General features: G+C 44.6%; 1 protein-coding gene across 1 annotated transcript in view; it reads left to right on the forward strand.

Annotated features, from left to right (window-relative positions):
* Positions 1 to 18,621, forward strand: part of Dip2b (disco interacting protein 2 homolog B) — a 157,237-nt gene that overhangs the window by 39,644 nt on the left and 98,972 nt on the right. The window contains 1 exon segment of the mRNA XM_038342001.2: positions 17,654 to 17,779. Within this exon segment, the coding sequence (XP_038197929.1) occupies positions 17,654 to 17,779 (126 nt within the window).

Raw genomic sequence — 18,621 nt, forward strand, 5'->3', positions numbered from 1 at the left:
AGGAGGGAGAGAAGACAGATGCCTGTTATAAGGTGTGCCAGTGCTGGGGACAACCCCCAAATGCCTGAGAGTCAGTCTATGTCCTAGCTACTACTTCTGTGAAGCAATTGCCAAGTTTCTTATATGTCTGAAAGTCCAGAGTGCCCTTTGTGCTTAGCTCCAGTTGCTCTTCCTTGCCTCTGAGGTGTGGGACATACGACTGTATATGGTGGCCAGAGAACAGTTGTGGGAGTTGGTGCCCTCCGTCCTGAGGACTGAACTCGGGTTATCAGTTTTGGTGGCAAGTACTTTCGCTTAGGGAGCCATCATGCCAGCCCACCATCAGGATTATAATTTTATTTTTAAAAATGATTTACTTACATTTAGTTATTTTATGTATATGAATGTTTTTCATGCCTGAGTATATGTGTACCATCAAGTGTGCCTGGTGCCCACAGAAATCAGAAGAGGGCTTCAGATCCCCGAGTTACAAACCCTTGTGAGCCACCATATAGATGCTGGAAATCATACCTAGGTCCTCTGTAGGTGCATAAGATTAACATGATCTCTTAGCCTCAGAGCCTCCAGCCCCAAGAGGTTTTTATTTTTATTTTTTTTTAAGACAAGGTTTCATTAAGTAGCCTTGGCTGGCCTAAACTCAATATGTAGGCCAACAGTCTGGCCTCCTAGAGACCTGCTGTCTCTAGGACTAAAGGTGTGTGCTGCCACACCCAGCTTAAAGTCACTTGTACTCTGGCATTTCTTTGAAAGCTACGTGCCGCTTTAATCATAACTTACTGAAAACATTTTTATTTTTAGTTTCCCTTTATAATCAAAATCGGTTTCTGTAAGTTTGTTCTTTGTAAAGCTAATGGCTCGGTTATAAATGCCATGAAGTTTTGTGTCTTGCATGGTTGTCAACTAAATGTAGTATATGGTTAGAGTCTGTGAATATTTGTTGAATGAATAATAAACAAGATTTCCTTCATTGTCCCACAGCGTCTGCAGGGGGCTGGCTCTAGGATCCCATTAGTTACTAAAATCTGCATCTGCTCAAGGTTCTCACAGACAATGTAATATTCTGTTTGCGTTTGACTGTAATCTGTACACACCTTGCCGTGTTTTAAATCATTTCTCGCTTACTTCTGATGCTGACCATGATGTGAATGCTGTCTAAATTGCTGCTGCACTGTGTTGCTTAGACAGTGATGGCAGGAGGGAAAAGTCTGCACATGTTTGTATAGACAGCCTCTTCCCCAAAATATTTGCAGTCCAAGGCTAGTTGACTTCATGGATGTGGAATGTACAGACGCGGAGGCCCGATGGTCCCCTTCCTATAAAACGCTAGTCAGTTTTAAAATACCTTATGAACAGATGGGCATGGAAATAAACTGAGAGAAGAGAGGTGGAAATCAGTCAGTGACAGCTAAGGAAAAGCTGGTGTTTGCTATGGCGTATGATGAGTGGAAGGTGTGAGTGTTCTGACTGCTGCTTAGCTGAGAACCTCGCCTGTCCTCGGAAAGCCCAGAAACATAGAAAGAGAGGCTGGGGAAGGGCTCAGTGGACCGAGTGCTCGGCGTGCAGGCTTGAGAGCAAGAGTCTAGATTCCTTCAGCATCCACTGTAAACCAGCAACACAGGGGATCCTAAGTCACAGTGTGAAACCAGTATATGAATTCACAGTGAGAGCTCTGTAGTGCCATCACATTCTTGCCCTATGTATGGGCAGACCTCTGTGCAGAGCCCAATCCTAAGTAGGTGAGTACTTAGTGAGGTTTTTATCTTGCAGTACACCGGGAGTGTGCACACGTCTTTCAGAGACTTGCCCTTGCAGAAGGCCCCCATTCCCTTACACCTCTGTTAGCTTCCTGACAAGAGATTTCCGTTTCCTATGTCTGGCCCACCCATTCTTAGTCTTCCATTTTGCCTAACAAGGCTGTCCAGATAGAAGGGCTGTGCTTTGGATTCCAAATATTCCTTCCTTCCTTTCTGAAGCGGGGGGACTGTGTGTCACTGTCACCCTGGATAAGGCATTGTGACTGGTGCACACTGAGTCCACACAGTGGGGGTACCGTGTCTGTTGAAATTTTAGAGTATGGGGGAGAGATGGCTCAGCAGCTAAGTGGATGCTCTTCCACAGGACTCAGGTTCAGTTCCCAGCACCCACATGACCATTCACAGTGGTCTGTGACTCCATTTCCAGGGGATCCAACACTCTTCTGCCTCTGAATGAGCATGGTACACAAACATACAAGCAGGCAGAAGACCTCTACACACACACACACACACACACACACACACTAATTGAAAGAAAGACATTAAAAGGCAGTAATACTGAGGAAAAGTGGGCCTGCTTGCTTCTTCCTGCCACCATGTGGAGCAGTTTTGACTGTCAGTAATAAAATTCTGCTCCTGCTGAGACCAGCAGCTGAGCTTCTCTTGTGCCTCTGCAGGCACTGCCCTTCCAGCCAGTTCTTCCCAGCAGTTCTTGCCTGTTTCTCCCTTTGCTGTAGCCACGCCCCCCTCCATCCTCTGGCTAACTGCTCAGACTGTTTCTGCTCACTCCTCAGCCCACTCCAGCACCTGAAGCCAACACCACCGGAGTCATTAGTGTTCACACTCGCCTCTCAGTCACTCTTTTTTTTTTTTTTTTTTTTTTTTTTAAACAGGATTTTTCAGTGTAGCCCTGGCTGTCCTAGAATTTGCTCTGTAGACCAGGCTGAGGAAACTCAGAAAGATCCGCCTGCCTCTAGAGTGCTGGAATTAAAGGTGTGCTCTGAATCACTTCTGAATTCTTCTTATTGACACAGTCTAGAATCACCTGGGATTATCTAGATCAGGCTGGCCTATGGGCATATCATATCTGTGGTGGATTGATTATTTAAGCATATTAATTTCTTGTTCCTCATATTTTTTTTCCTCCCTTTTGAGACGAGGTCTCTCTGTGGAGCCGGCTGTCCTGGAACTTGATATGTAGACTGAGCTGGCCTTAAACTCACGTGATGCCTCTGTCTCCCATGTGCCGGGGTTAAAGTTGTGCACCATCACACCTGGGAAATGTTGGAATTCTTACAATAAGGCTCACGCCTTTTTAACTTCTCATGGTCTCTTGGTTGTAGGCACATTGATTGCAGGCCCAGTCTGGATTCTGATTTACAAGGTTTAGGATGGAACCTGAAAATTTGCATTTCTGTTAGATTTCCAGATAATACTTAGGTTGCTGGTCTGCTGACCAGATTTTCAGAACCAATGGACTGTCTCTCCAGAGTATTTGAGCCAAACCCGTGGCTTTATCATTTGAATGTTGGCAATTCACAAATGTGAGTCTACAACCCAGATCCTTTCTAGAGCCCCAATCCATAGAGCCACTGTGTACTCTGCTCTTCTCTTTTTTGAGACTGAGTCTCACTATGTAGACTAGGTCAGCCTCAAACTCATAGACATCCACCTACCTCTGCCTTCTTATATAATCCATTGAAAGTCACTTCTATTTCAACTTTTTCAAATTAATTAAATTGATGATTTCTGCGTGCTGCCCTTACTATACCTCCAATCCAACCTCTACACCACGTGTGCACGTGTATACACACACACACACACACACACACACACACACACACAATTTTGTTAATGTGATAGAGAGATCATCAGGCTGGCCTGTGGGCGTGTCTGTGGGGATTATCTTGTGTCATTTGGTGTGGGAGGAGCCAGCTCACTGTGGGTGACACCATTCTTTGGGTTTGGGTCCTGGATTATATAGAAAACTTGAGCTAAGGGCTGGAGAGATGGCTCAGTGGTTAAGAGCATTGCCTGCTCTTCTAAAGGTCATGCGTTCAATTTCCAGCAACCACATGGTGGCTCACAACCACCTGTAATGAGGTTTGGTGCCCTCTTCTGGCCTGTAGACACACACAGAGACAGAATATTGTATATATAATAAATAAATATTTAAAAAAAAGAAAACTTGAGCTAAGTATTAGAGGCATTTATGCATTCATTCTCTCTATGCTCTTGACTTTGGACATTGATTTTAAGTTCCTGCCTTCATTTCCCCCACAGTGATGACTGTACCCTGGACTTGTAAGTTTACATAAACCTGTTTTTCTCTGAGTTTGTCAGGGTGTTTTGTCACAGGACAGAAAATGAATCTAGGTCCCCCTTCCCTTAAGTCCCAAGTACAGCAGAGTTCAACAGATTACCTTAGCAGCTTTGTCTAGGGTTATCAGGATGGCTCAGGGAGGAGAGGACTCGCCCTCAAGGCAGCCAGTCTGAGCCTGAGTCCTGGGCCCATGTGCTGGAGGACTAACTGGTTCTGACCATGTCCTTAGTTCTCCATTTCTCTTTAAGCCCATTTTGGTAGACTTAATTTTTCAAGGAAACTACTTGTATTTTAAGTTTTCTGATTTATTGCGCTATTTACTGCGTTCTCGGGTGTCTCCAATTGTCTGTATTGTTTGCCATTGCCCTGTCCCTCTCCCCACCCCCAGTCTTCCCAGGTGTTTGCCTCTTTGGAGAATATACTTTACTTTCTGATTTATTGTTTTCAGGTTCTTTTTGTAATTTTTTTGTTTGTGTTAAGTTGGTTCATGAACTTTTACAGAATTTCCTGGATTGTTCACCTAGATTGTCTGCCTTCTTTCCTAAGAGAAGTGGTTCTTAGTGTCACTGTGCTCAGAGAACATGCCTGTACAAAGGGAAGCTGTTAAGATGTGCCTAGCCCTAGTCGGTCTCTGAAGCTCACCCATTAGTGTTGCGTGTTGTGACGGTCCCTTGGTCAGGCTATGGCATTGTGTGCAGCTTTCAGCTCTCACTCATGTTGGCGGGAAGCATGTCTCACAGAGTCTGCAGGGAAGCCCTTTGCTGTCCTCCCCTCAGGCTCTGACCTTACGGTTTTGAAGGCTGTTACTGTCTTCTGAGGCTTAGGGGCGCTTCTGTTAGAGCGCTTGCCTACCTCAGCAAGACCTAACTTGGATGGATATATATATATATATATATATATATATATATATATATATATATATATATATACCTAATTTTTAAGTATCGGAATTTTCCTCATAAAAGAACTTTAGAATACTTCAGTGTTGGTTACTACCAATTTCCATGTTAAATTTTAGTATTTGCCTGCCTCTCCATTTTCTGCTGCTACTGTTTTCTGGACTTACTAATCATTTATTCTCCATTCATTTTGATACATACTCCTTTCAAGTCATCTTCCTTCCTATGAGCATAGTTAGTATTAGGTACTTTAATGAGGATATTGCTAGTAAATTCTCTCAATTTCTGTTTCTCTTCCTTTTGTTCTTAACTCTCTCTCAGAAGGAATAGCTTGAGGGTTGGACAGACTGTGTGCAGTACTGCATATTCTGTATCATAAGAAGACATGTTATTATATGTTATTATCATAAGAAGACCTCTGTGTATTATACCCCATAGAGCTGTAGATTTTGAAAACGACATTTAGTTCTATTTTTTAAAAGTGACACTATGTGTCCACTTCTTCCAGACTTTTTATTGCCTTCTTTTTATTCACCCCTAGAGCGATGTTGATGCCGCTTTTCTTGTTGCTGTTAAATTTATTTTATTCTATGTTTATGTGAGTTTTGCCTGTGTTTATATGTCTGTGCACCTTGTGTGTGCAGTGTCATATATGCAGAGGCCAGAAGAGGACATCACATCCCCCTCGAAGTTGAGTTACAGATGGTTGTGAGCTGCCATGTTTGTGCAGGGAATCAAACCTACCACAAGTGCTCTTAACTGTTGAGCCATCTCTATGCCCAGAGACTTGTTATGAAGGTGGCTGCTTCAGTACAAGTGGGAACTACTGCCTTTTAGAAAAGGAAGTTATCACTGTGGCATGGTATTGTTAGAACTTACGTGCCTGTGCTCACTATCTGAGTTCAGTTCCCAGGCTCTCAGCCATCCTTCTGCACACTTCACCAGCAAGTTACACCCAGCCATTTTGTGTGTGTGTGTGTGATATGTGTACATATATATGATCTTTTCTCAAATGCTACATGATCTTTAAAATTCAGCAGTCAAAATATAGCAGATCACAGAAGACTGAAGAACATGTTTAGAAGATAAATAATGGAAATCGAATGCTGACAGTTTGGGTTAATATTAAGCCTGATTTAATTCAGTAACATCTTGGGAATTAGTTTGTACAGTCATCATGTGGCAGGAAGGTGACCTGTCCAAATTATCCTGGCAAATCACTTTTGAGTCCCCAACAACAAACTAACTGCTATTCCTTTAAATAAACCCAACCTCTATCTGGTATCTAGGTGTCACACTGTCTTCTAACAGCCGGGCCGTCTTACGAAGATTACAGTCTCGTCCAAGGCCCTGAACACTTTGCCTCTGAGCAGCAGGAGAAATGTGGACATGGCCCCTGGCTCTCAGCTCCTACCTGGATGGAGCCACACGCTCTGGCCACCAGTGTCTACTCCACTGGCCTACAGAGCGTCTCACCGTGCTCAGAGCTTCCGAAGTCCAGAGCACAGCTCCTGGGGTGCCTCGGTTAATACTTCCAGGAGGGCCAGGAGCTTAGCTCTTCTTCTGGTGTGGCCCGGATAACTGACTTCAAACAGTGTGTGTGTGTGTGTGTGTGTGTGTGTGTGTGTGTGTGTGTGTGTGTGTTCTGACTCCTGAATCCTTCTCTCTTTGCCAAGAGTGACTGTCTCTGGAGTGACAAGACAATGAAAGGTTTGTGTGGGACGTTTCACTCTGCTGACCTGTGGTCTAATCTTTGAGTTGAGGGATTTTTTTCCATACAAATATCTGTAGTTCCACACAGCTTTAAGAGGAGCGTTTATTGTAACTACACAGGCAATGCTGGCAAACAGTAGTGCATATTTACTGAGTAATGGCAGTGCCCTGGGTGCTGTTGGGGCACCAAGGCGGCAGTGCTGGACAAGGCCAGTGTGCCCACCCTATCTTTGTGAGTCTCTTACTCTGACATAGGCTCACTCTACACAGGAGTTGTATGCTGTCTGTTGGCCTTGTCTGAATTGTATTCCTCTAGATTTAATATACTGTTACTACGTGTGCGAGAGTGGGTGCGGGGTCAGAGGACAACTTCATGGAGTTCTCATCTCCTTCCACCTTTATGTGGGTTTCAAGGCCCAAACCCAGGTCACCAGGTTAATACAGTAGACAGACACCTTTACTACGGAGCCGTCTCACCAGCCCCGTGAGCTACATTTTGAGAACATTCTCTGCACTGTGTGTCTGTCTGCTTGAACTGCTGGGCTCTTAAGGTCTCTCAGAAACACTTTTGGAAACTGCTTATCTCTCTCAAGTCCCTGCTTTGTAGTGCGGTACCTCGCTTGCAGTACATGTGCAGCCATCTGCAGAGCTGAACGGAAAGGGTTTCCCTTGCAGACATCTAGTTAGGTCAGAAGCAGTGGCTGTTCTGCACACTGTGGGGATCTGGCCTCCACCTGGGTGACCTTGTCATCCAGATCTGCTGCACTGTTGAAGTGAGCTCATTCTCACCTGAGACCAGCATAACATTTCCCCTTTCAGTTTATTTTTCTATTTATTTGTTGGCTCAGGATCTTCTTTGTCCCGGGTTTGTCTCACTCACCATCCTTCTTCAGTCCTGAGTGCTGGGCTGGGGTTACAGGCCTGGATGCTGCACAGGGCTTAACATCCTTCCTCCTCCTCTTCCTCCTCCTCCTCTTCCTCTCCTGCTCCTCCTCCTCCTCCTCTTTATGGTAATGCTAAGGGTGAAACCAAAGTCATGGGTCATGCCATGCAAGTGCCCTCTACTGAGATACATACCCATCAAGTTTTATTTTTAAATGGAATTAATTTATGTGTTTTAAATAATCAGTATTACATGCCTCCAGCAACAAAGATGCATAGTGCCCTGCCTCTCCTTCTACAGGGACCAGTGTCTTCCAGTCTTTTTTGTTTTAACAGTTACTTTATATACTGAATAGTTTTTTTTTTTTAACTTTTCCTCAACTTTAATCAGCTTGAGGATTATTTATTCATTTCCTTCTATAAAAGATTAGTTTCAGCCTGGTAATACAAACCTGTCCCAGATACCTACCCAGCAGGCTGAGGCAGGAGGGCTACAAGTTCAAAGCCAGTGTGGGCAGTTTACCAAGATCCTGTTTCAAAAATAAAGTGTTAAAAAGAAAGAGAGCTAGAGATACAGCTCAGTAACAGCAAAGCTGAGGTCAGTCCTCAGTGCAAGGGAAACAAAGATCAGTGTCTGTCACCTTTCCTCCCTGACCATTGGCACACCACACCACACCCCTTCTCTTCCCTTTCCCCTCCCCTTTCCCTTTTTCCTTTCCTTCACAGTTCACACCTCCTAACTCATACCCTGTGCTATGCTTAGTATTAAGGAAGGGAATGTGTGCGTGTGTGCGTGCGTGCGTTTGTGTGCGTGCGTGTGTGTGTGTGTGTGTGTGTGTGTGTATGCATGTGTGTATGTGTCTGTTTGTCAGCGAGGTGTTTGTAATTATGTAACCAGCACAGCTACACCATGTGGTTTACTGTGATTGCATGCCCTTTCTTACACAGCTTTTGCTTTTGCTCACTTCAGTACGTCAGTTCTGTCTGTATTTTTGTAGTCAGCTCTTGTTTGCTCTCTTTCTGTGACCTCCCAGTCCTCTGAACTAAGTTGATCCTTTGTCCTGTAATAGGCATTTTGGAAGGAGTAGGCATAAATGGGAGTGTTCATTCTGCCATGTTGAGTCTTAATTCTTCATTCCAAAATTTTCTTTCTTTTTAAAAATGTATTTAATTTTTATTATTTATGCGTTTTTCTGTATGTATGTATGTATGTTGTGTGTCCAAGAGGATGTATGTGAGAAAAAGGTGTCAGAAGAGGGTTCAGGTCCCCTAGAACTGGAGTCACCGGCAGTAGTGAAACCACTGGACATGGGTGTTGGGAGCCAAACTTGGGTCAGACAGAGGTCAAGTGCAGCGCCTGTGCTCTTAACCTCTGAGCCACTCCAGCCTTTCACCCAATACTTCTGTTAGGATTGTTGTGGATTTTCACAAAGATTACTTGTTTTGTTTCTGAAGATCTCTTTGAAAGAGTTGGGGCTGTTCTTGCGCATGCCAGTAATCTTGGCATGTGAGGTAGGGACAGGTGAAGCTGGAGTCTAAGGTGGACTTGTCCACATAATGAGTATGAGGTCCTTACAGTAGAAGACAGACAACGCACAAGGTCTCTTGGCTCCTCAACTGAGCTGTTCATTAGCAAGCTGGCTACCTCCTTGCAAGCAGCTCATTGCTGTTTAAAACTGCTCCTGAGGCCAAGTCTGGTCTGGTGAAACAGTCCTGTGATTTCCCCCTTGAGAACTTGAGGCAGGAGGATGGCAAGCTGAAAACCTCCCTGGGCTATAGAGTGAGTTCAAGAACAGTCTGGGCATCTTAGGCAACTTTGCCTTGAAATAAAAGGCTGCTTGGGGCGTGGTCTAGTAGTGGAGTGCTTTCTTCCTGTGTGTGGGGCTGTGGTTCAGTTCCCAGCACTGTCAAAGGCAATGAATTAATTAGAACTACGTTTGCAGTGTGACTGTGGTTCCCCTTGGTCCCAGACCTTCTGCGTTTGTGCCACCACAGCTGCTTTTGATGGCTTTGGTCAAGAGGCTCCTGTCTGCTTGCTGTGTTGATGCTGGTTTGTATTTGCTTTCCCTTTACTGATTTCTTCTCCTGTCAACTTCATTTCATTGTATCTGTGTCCCAGTCAGGATGGGAGCTCTCCTTCCTTCTTTTTTTTCTTCCTTCCTTCTTTCCTTCCTTCCTTCCTTCCTTCCTTCCTTCCTTCCGACAACGTCTTACTAGATAGCCTTGGCTGTCCTAGAACTTACTATGTAGACCAGGCTGACTCACCTTGTACACATTCCTTGGCCTGAGGATCAACACACACACACACACACACACACACACACACACACACACCCCGCCTTCTTAAGGAAAAGACATAATTGTTTGTGAATGTGGTTGTGTGGTGATCCAGGAAGAAGCTACAGTGAGCAGAGTTCCCTTGTCAAGCTCAGGTGGGTGCTGTTGTTTTGTCGGGGTTCAGCTGCTCCTGAGCACCCCGTTCACAAGCAGCTGCACTGCAGCGCTTGCTTTACAGGCCTTTCCTCAAAGGTCTTCTACACTGGGTCTTGCCTCAAGGCTGTGCAAGTGTTTATAGACTATTACGGAGACAAAGGAGAAGATACAGGTTAACCCCCACCGCCCCCGACTGCCAAGAGTCAGGACTACTATTTTCCCCAACAGCTTCCTGTAAGAATATGAAAGCAGAGTCACAGTTCATTTTTCATAAAACATTTAACTTTGTGGACATTGGTAGACAGTATTGCTTTGGGGGTGTATGTGAAATACATACCCCCACACACATCTACCCTTCCCACCCACACAGATACATGTACATGCCTGAGAATGGATGCCTATGTAAGAAGAACAGCCTTGGGTGTCACCTTCCACCTCCAGACAGCGTCTCCCATTGTTTTCATTTGCCACAGCTTACACTAAGCTAGTTGGCCCACAGGTTCTAAGGATTTGCCCAGTGCCCGCCACTGCCCATCTCTCTGTGGGAGCGCACTGGGGTCACAGACGGTAGCGTCACCCACTGAAGCGCCATATCTCCATTAAGCAGGAGTTCTAGTCATAACCTTTAATCTGTGTTCTAAGCTTTAAATTGATATCTTCATTTTTTTCTCCCAACCACCAGCTGTCGTTGGTAGATGTGAAGAGACCAGCAAATTTGTTTTAAACAAATTGTTAGGAACCTTGCAAAGGCAGTTACTTTAAGAGCTCCGGGGAGTAAGAGCAGCTCCGACCTCAGCCTCTATCCCATGGAGGGCATGGACAGGGTGCGAAAGATGGAATATGCACCGTATGAGTTTTCTTAGTGGGTGCTGGAGAAACTCAAAGGCTGCTGGGATGCAGTCACCGACTAGGAACAGTGTTTTGGAGTGTGAGGAAGTAAGCTTGCGAATGCCTGAGAGGTAGGAGCTACCTGCTGTGGAATCATTCTGTCCTGTGTCTTATTTTGACTTACAAGCCCCTTTGCAGGTAAGGCCTCCTGCATAATGGAGATACTGCAGCTTCAGATCCCAGCCTGGGTCCTGTGCTCTTTGTGAGGGCGTGGGTAGGATGGGAGTTGCCATGGCTGGGCACACATCATTGTATCTGCACATATATCTTATCAGAAGGAAGTCTAGTCCCTTCCTCTCAGGGCTTCTTTTTCCCTCTGAATTGTCCAAGAGCCCCAGGGACTTGGGCGGCATTAGAAGTGGTCCAGCCTCCACATCTGAAAGTGAAGAGCCTCACTGGGTGCTACTGAAAGCCAGTCTCACTGTGGCCTGTGATGCTAAGCTGCTTCTCATCTGCCCCTCTGATGCATCCTGAAGGTGGTGCCCATTCTTCTTGACTCACGGTGGAGCTCCCAGAAGTGTTCCCTTAGTCTCTGGCACAGCCACTTTCTTGGTGTCCTGAGGCCCAGAAAATCTGTGGGTCAGGATCAGTTCAGGCACTTAACTCTTGGTAGATCAGGACTGCTGGCCCCCTTCCTTCCCAGAATCCACTCACTTCCTGTGCTTGGAACCCACCACTCACAGGCCTTTCTCCAGATGTGAGGCTCTCAGTAAGCCCCAGTGCCTTAGCGCCTCAGCACAGGCCCTGAAGGATTTGGGCACCTTCATCCATCTTGAGCAGGGCAAGAAAGAGACCAGTGACCCTGCATGAGGACTTGGGTGACAGCTGGTATTCTGTAGGTAGTTCTGTGATGGACCCCCTGATCTGTTACTAGCATTGCCAGTGCTGTTCCCTTGGAGATAAAGTGGTGTGCAGAGGCCTGTGATGCCTGTACTTGGAAGGCTGAGGCAGGAGGATCCTGAGTTGGAGGCCTGTGTGTGGTCAAGGCTAACCTGCTCTGTGTATAGCCTTTAGATCCTGTCTCATTACAGAGAAAAAGGAGGGAGTAAGAAGGAAAGAAAAGAAAGTTGAAGAGCTGCCCTGCTGTCAGCCAGCCCACTGGACTTAGATGACTGAGCCCACTTTTCTTTCCCAGCGTCATCTTGTTTCCTGTGCCAGGCTGGGTTTGCTCCACCAGTCTTCTTGTCTGTTCCAGGGCTCCCTCCCTGGGCTCCTGCAAACATCACACTGTGGAATAAGGTGGCTTTCCTTCTCTGCGCCCAGCCAGGTCCTGCAACAGTGTCCCGTTTTAATTTTCATGCGTCTTTCCTGAAGCTCACAGAAGTTTAATTCCCTGTTATGTGGGCCCAGAGAGCTTTGTTCTTTTCCTTTTTAGCACACACCACGGTGTGAAAGCTTGAGGTGGGGTTGGCAGGGATGGGTAAGGGGAGACAGTAGCCAGAACACGTTGTGTACATGTATGAAGTTAATAAGAAGTGTGCCAGGCTAACCCTTGAGCATTAGCTGCGGCTCCTGTGTGGATGCCAGCACCACAAGACTGGGAGCGCAGTCGCTCTGGCACCTTGCAAAAGCAAGTGTTTGTCCCTTGGTTCCTCTCAGAACTGTCTGTGTCTACTCCCATATATGTGACTAGTTCTGAAACCATAGCAGAGCCAGAGGGTAAGAACCGAACTGGCTTTCCCAAGTTTTTCTGGGTGGGAAAGCTGTGTGCTGTTTTCTACTAGTAAATACCGTTCCTTTCTGAGCTCTCCTTGCCACTGTGTTCAGACAGAAGACAGATAGAAGACACAGCACCTTTCTGAAAGAGTAGTACATTGTATGCATGTTGATTATCTAAAAGGAATACTTTGAAGAACTTGTTTTAAAAAACAAAACAAAAAAACACATGTAACCAAACCTACCATCACCATTTAAACTTAATGGTGACCCCTAGTGGCTGCTCCGCATAACTGAAGTGTCACAGTGTTCACAGGGAAGCTACATTTTCTGTTCTAGCATTTCCATAGACTTAATGCCTTTCAAATTACTTTGATTTTTATAAATACCTTTGTTTTTATAAACTAAACAGTGAAAGGGTAAAGAATTCTCATGTATATAATTTTTGCTTCATCCAGTATACAGGGGACTTTTAAGTCCCATCTAATTCTTAATATTTAAAGTGATTTTTTTTTTCAGACTGAAGGGCCTGAATTTTTTCATTTTAATTCATAGATTATCTGATTATGTTGCGACATGTAGTGAATTCTGCCTTTGCTTTTTCTTTGCCATGGCAGTAAAATTACACACTTATCCCAAACATGGAAACTTGTATTGTATCTCCCCACGTCATTTCTGAGATCTGATTAGACAGGAGACGGTTCACCTTTGGTCAGCATCTTACCTGCACATTCGAGGCTTCAGAGTGTTAGCTTATGCTCTCTGCCCTCTCTTGTGAGAGCGTTAGTTATGCTCTCTGCTCTCCCGTGCCCTCAGACCCCTCCATCCTTGATATGGCCAGTGGTGTATAGTTCTAGCTTCTTTCATAAACCAGTGTACTTACAAGTGGCTTGCACTGATCCCCAGCATCCCTGTAACCTCCCAGGATACTGTTGTGCCCTCTCCCAAGGACACACTGATCTGTTAGTTCCTATAGCGAAAGAGCGGTAACTCAGCTAAGTGCTGGAGAATTTTGCTCCAAGAGTCACTTATTATCCAGGAGCATGAAAACTGAATATTGTTTTATTTTGATAGGTCATAAATTTTAGTTTTAAGAAAATCAATTTAGCTTTTATTTTCTTCCTTACACTTAGATAATCCCTAAATGTTCTATAATGAACATCTGATTTTATGTTCAGCAAAAGTCCTTTAGCTATCCATAGTTTTGAACAGCTCTCTGCAGCCAGCCTGTCTCAAAGCCGTACCTAGAAATAAAAGTTGATAAAAATAAATAAAAGTTCATAGTGAGTGATGTTTCCATTTCATCAAGATGATCTGCCAAACTGTTATATTCTCCTGGTGGACTTGGTGCTTCCAGGGAGTCTGCTTGGCTCTGTTTTACAATTTTTTTTTATATTTATTTGTTTGTTCATTCATTCATTCAGTGTGTGTGTATGCGCGTGTGTGTTCGTGTTCATCCGCGTCCCTGAATGTCTGCACCCTGGAGTAAGTGGCGGTCAGAGGACAACTTGCAGGGTCAGTTCCCTCCCCGCCGTGTGGCTCTGGGGACTGAGCTCTGGTTGTGCAGTTGTGAGACTTGGTGGCAGCACCGCTGGCCATGGAACTTTCTTGCTGGCTTTGTTTGTTGTCTTTGAGACAGTCTCACTGTGTAGCCCGGTTTGACCTCAGACTGACAGCAGTGCCCCTGCCTCAGCCTACTGAGTGCTGAAATGATGGACTTGGGTCAGCATACCTGGCTTCTGGTCCACCTTTTAACATAGCCTCCTGTCAAGTTGAAGCAGATGTGTTACACATTTGAGCCAAGTTTATTCTACCATAAATCCATGTTTCTGTGGCATGATGTGTTGGGCATACTTATTGAAATTGTAAATAAAACTTTGGGGTTTATTTCTGACAAATTATAACAAAATAATTGCCATGGTTTTAGACCCCAGAGAAAATGGGTTGGCTTAGATGAATGGTTCTTGAGGGGACAGAGACAAACGTCGCAGCCCCATTACTTGGTTGCTTGGTAGGGATCTGTGTGGGCTTTGTTTTCAGTATCCATTGTGCTGTGATCTTGGCTGTGTGTCAACTGACCCTGTTTTCATTGGAAGACTTGCTCTATGTTGTGTGTCCTTGATTGACTGTGATAACCTGTAGCTCATGCTGAGTGGAAATGTGTGCTCTCTCCAGGTCCTTCCTAGATGCATGCCTGTCATTTCTCCGTGGCAGATTTTTTCATTCATTCATTCATTCATTCATTCATTCATTCATTCATTCATTTTAAAGAGGGCACCAGATAGATCTCATTATAGATGATTGTGAGCCACCATGTGGTTGCTGGGAATTCAACTCAGGACCTTTGGAAGAATAGCCAGAGTTCTTAACTTCTGAGCCACTTCTCCTGCCCTCAGATTTTATTCTTTAGCCTACAGTATCTTTCTCTGTTTAATTGGCTACATTGAAAAACAAACAAACAAACAAAAAAAAAAAAAAGCAGAGCCTGGCAGTGGTGGCGCACGCCTTTAATCCCAGCATTCGGGAGTCAGAGGCAGGTGGATCTCTGTGAGTTCGAGGCCAGCCTGGTCTACAAGAGCTAGCTCCAGGGCAGGCTCCAAAGCTACAGAGAAACCCTGTCTTGAAAAACCAAAAAAAGAAAAACATAAAGCAGAAATATGTCTGAGAAAGACAGTAAAAATACGTAAATCTTTGTGTCTCCCCTTGTAAGAATTTACATTCATTCTTTTTAACATTTGAATTATTAACAATGCAGTTTGGAAACACTATGTGTCTTAGAGTGATTTATGTTGTTTGTTTAATTAGTAAAATAACCAGTGGTAGATAATAATAATTGTAGTTTTATATGGCCCCTGTTACAATAAATAAATAAATACATACCCTACTTCAACAAACAAACAAACAAATTCTTCACACCAATAGGAGCATGTTTTGAGGATCAGTGTGCCACCTCAGACCATTTTCCCTGTGCATATTTACAAAGTAGCTCATGTGTGCTAATGTGATTTCCTTCCTGCCTATATCATCTGACTGTAGAAGTAAAAATAGCTCCTTTCTATTTTTTGTTCTCTATTTAAAGTTGGTTGGACTGTATTTCAAGTACTTTCTCTAACAAGTGGCTTTTTGCAGAATCTTTTCCATGGTGGGCAGTAAGGAGTGTGGTGGTTGTGGGGTTTTTGTTGGGGCAGGAGCGGGGGGGTATGGATGCTTTTCCCTCTTTACCTAGTTGCTGACTCTGAATCCCAAAGCACTGATGCTCCTAGCCTAGGTAGTTTATCCTTCTTAAAAGTTCTGGGATGTTTTCTGTAGTCTCTTTTTAGAGCCTTTTTTTTTTTTTTTTTTTTTTTTGAGAACCAGCAGAGGTAGACCAGCCAGGGTCTGTGGCCCGGCTCTACAACTTCCAGCAGCTAACCCATGTCTGCCCTCCCTGTTAAAGGGAACGGCAGGAGGACCGGCTTTGCAGGCTTATCGTGCAGAATGAAAAATAAGATGAGACTACTTCCAGGCACAAGCAAACATTTAAATGTTGGTTTAGTTATTGTAGCTCGGGTTGGTAGAGGCTTTCTATGAAGGACCAGATGGTATTTCAGGCTTTATAGACCCCGTAGTGTCTGTCATAGCTACTCAGTTGTGCTTGGACAGCACGGACACAGGCACAGACACCGTATGGGACTGTTCCTGGCTATGTCCCAATAAGTTTATTTGTAGAAACAGACTGTAAGTCAGCATGGTGGCGCACTTGTAATCCTAGCACTCAGGAGGATCAGGAGTTCAAGGCCAGCATCACCTGCATAGCAGGTTCCCACCTGGCCAGGAAGACATGATACCTTGTCTCACAAAGCAAAAGAAAAGAAAAATCAGTGTAGCTTGGTTTGGTGGTGCACACTTTTAATCTCAGCACTGACAAGACTGAGACAGGGTTCCAGGTTCTAGGCGAGCCTGAGATACATAAAGACCCAGTCTCAAAATGAAACAAAAGTCCAGGAGATGGGCCATAATAGGCCAGGAACTCTAGTCTGTTGACTATTGTTCAAGACTAATAAAAGTAACATATGAAGAAAATAATGAGACAAGAATTCTGTGTAGCTCTTATTTGAAGTGGGCTATTGAGAATTTGGGTTGACTTAAAGACTAGTTTACAGACTTAGACATTAAAAAAGCTGTGTCTGCATGAGATGTTAAAAGGGAGTAGAAAGGCAGCTGGGTGTCAGGAGGGGAGACCAGAGTGAGCCAGAGCGGGACTGCAGCCCACCTGAACTGGATTTATGGTTGTCTTGTCTTCCCTGCTCAGTGCTGTCTAATGTAGGACTCACATTGTATCAGACACAGCAGGTTTGAAACCTCAGTCTGTGTCATGCTCTCCTCAGTTAATGAGCTTTGGGTGAAAATTCCAGCAACAGGAACCAGTAAAGAGCGTCGCTAGATCTATGGTGCACACAGACGGAGAGCATCCTAAAACGTAGCCCCCTCCTTGTTCTTTCAAACAGTCAGTGTACTAAAAGATAATCTAGACGTGCGGGTGTGGCTCAGTGGTGGAACCGTACCTGGCTCTTGTGAGGCCCAAGTTTGATCCTCAGCACTGTAAGAATCTCAAACCAGGTGGCAAAACCACGACCTTACTGGAAGTTTTATTTAGCCATCTTAATGGGCCAGTCTCTAGGATGACTTTTATACATTTATTGTCTAGCTATTTCTTTCCTATCAGACATTGATGGTTATAGCTGTGAGGTAATTTTTTAGCTTGAGGCTTTTTTAAAAAAAGATTTATTTATTTATTTATTATGTATACAGCATTCTGCCTGCATGTATGCCTGCAGGCCAGAAAAGGGCATCAGATTTCATCATAGATGGTTGTGAGCCACCATGTGGTTGCTGGGAATTGAACCCAGGTCCTTTGGAAAAGCAGCCAGTGCTCTTAACCTCTGAGCCATCTCTTCAGCCCTAGCTTGAGGCTTTCATATCGAATTTATGTGCTTATCTTAACCTTTAGCCCTTTACTATAGATGAAGGATAGCTACTGTGACAGGAATGAGTGTCATGCTTAGAACACAACAACCCACCCACTGTTGCTGTTGGATAACCATCTTCCAAACTTTCTTTCTTAGAAACTGATTCAACAGGACAAAAAGACAGAAACCAGACTCCTGCTCCCACTCCGGCTCAGACTTCTGCTCCTTCTAAATATCACCGAACTCGATCTGGAGGGGCCAGAGATGAGCGATACCGATCAGGTGAGAAGGAATTGCAGACGTTTTTCTGCATGAAGTGTGAAACTGTATTGTGAGCAGTGTGAACTGTGTGTTCTGGGAAGTGTGAACTGTGTTGTGAGCAGTGTGAACTGTGTGTCATGGGAAGTGTGAACTGTTGTGAGCAGTGTGAACTGTGTGTCCTGGGAAATGTGAACTGTGCTGTAGGAAGTGTGAACTGTGTGTCTTGGGAAGTGTCAGCTGTGTTGTGAGCAGTGTGAACTGTGTGTCCTGGGAAGTGTGAACTCTGTGTCCCGGGAAGTGTGAGCGCCCCTCATGGTTGATGTGCTGCTTTCCCTTGAGCCAGGAGGTACGTACTGAGTATCAGCTGTAGATACTCAAGTTTTCTGACCAGACAGCAGCAAATAAGATCATTCTGCCCTCTAGAAATTTCAGTTTCAGAAAAGGAGCAAGACAAGCGCAACATCATTGTGAATAAGTAAGTAAAAGGAAGGTAGGAGTTAGGTCACGTGTGAGGTAGTAGCTCCTGTGCTTGCAGAGTTGTTAATAGTCCACGGCTCACAGACCTAGACAAACAGTGAACTCGCCCTAGCGAGCTTATCCATTTGATGATGTCCTCTAACCTAGAAGGCCCTGCTGGCAAAGGGAAGGGCATTGTGCTGTACTTAGTGGGGCAAATCCTAGAGCAGGTCTTTCTGATACCATGTAGCATATGTGTAGCATACCCTATGATTTAAGTAACAACTAGGCTGAAGAACTTAATAGTAATATTATTTTACTCACTCTAGACTTTGTCCCCCTCTTACCAGCTAAAGTTACCATGACCTTTTCTCGAATTGAAAATATCCTCTCAGAAACATCATTTA

The sequence above is a fragment of the Arvicola amphibius genome, chromosome 9, assembly GCF_903992535.2.
Source record: "Arvicola amphibius chromosome 9, mArvAmp1.2, whole genome shotgun sequence".
NCBI classification, from domain to species: Eukaryota; Metazoa; Chordata; class Mammalia; order Rodentia; family Cricetidae; genus Arvicola; species Arvicola amphibius.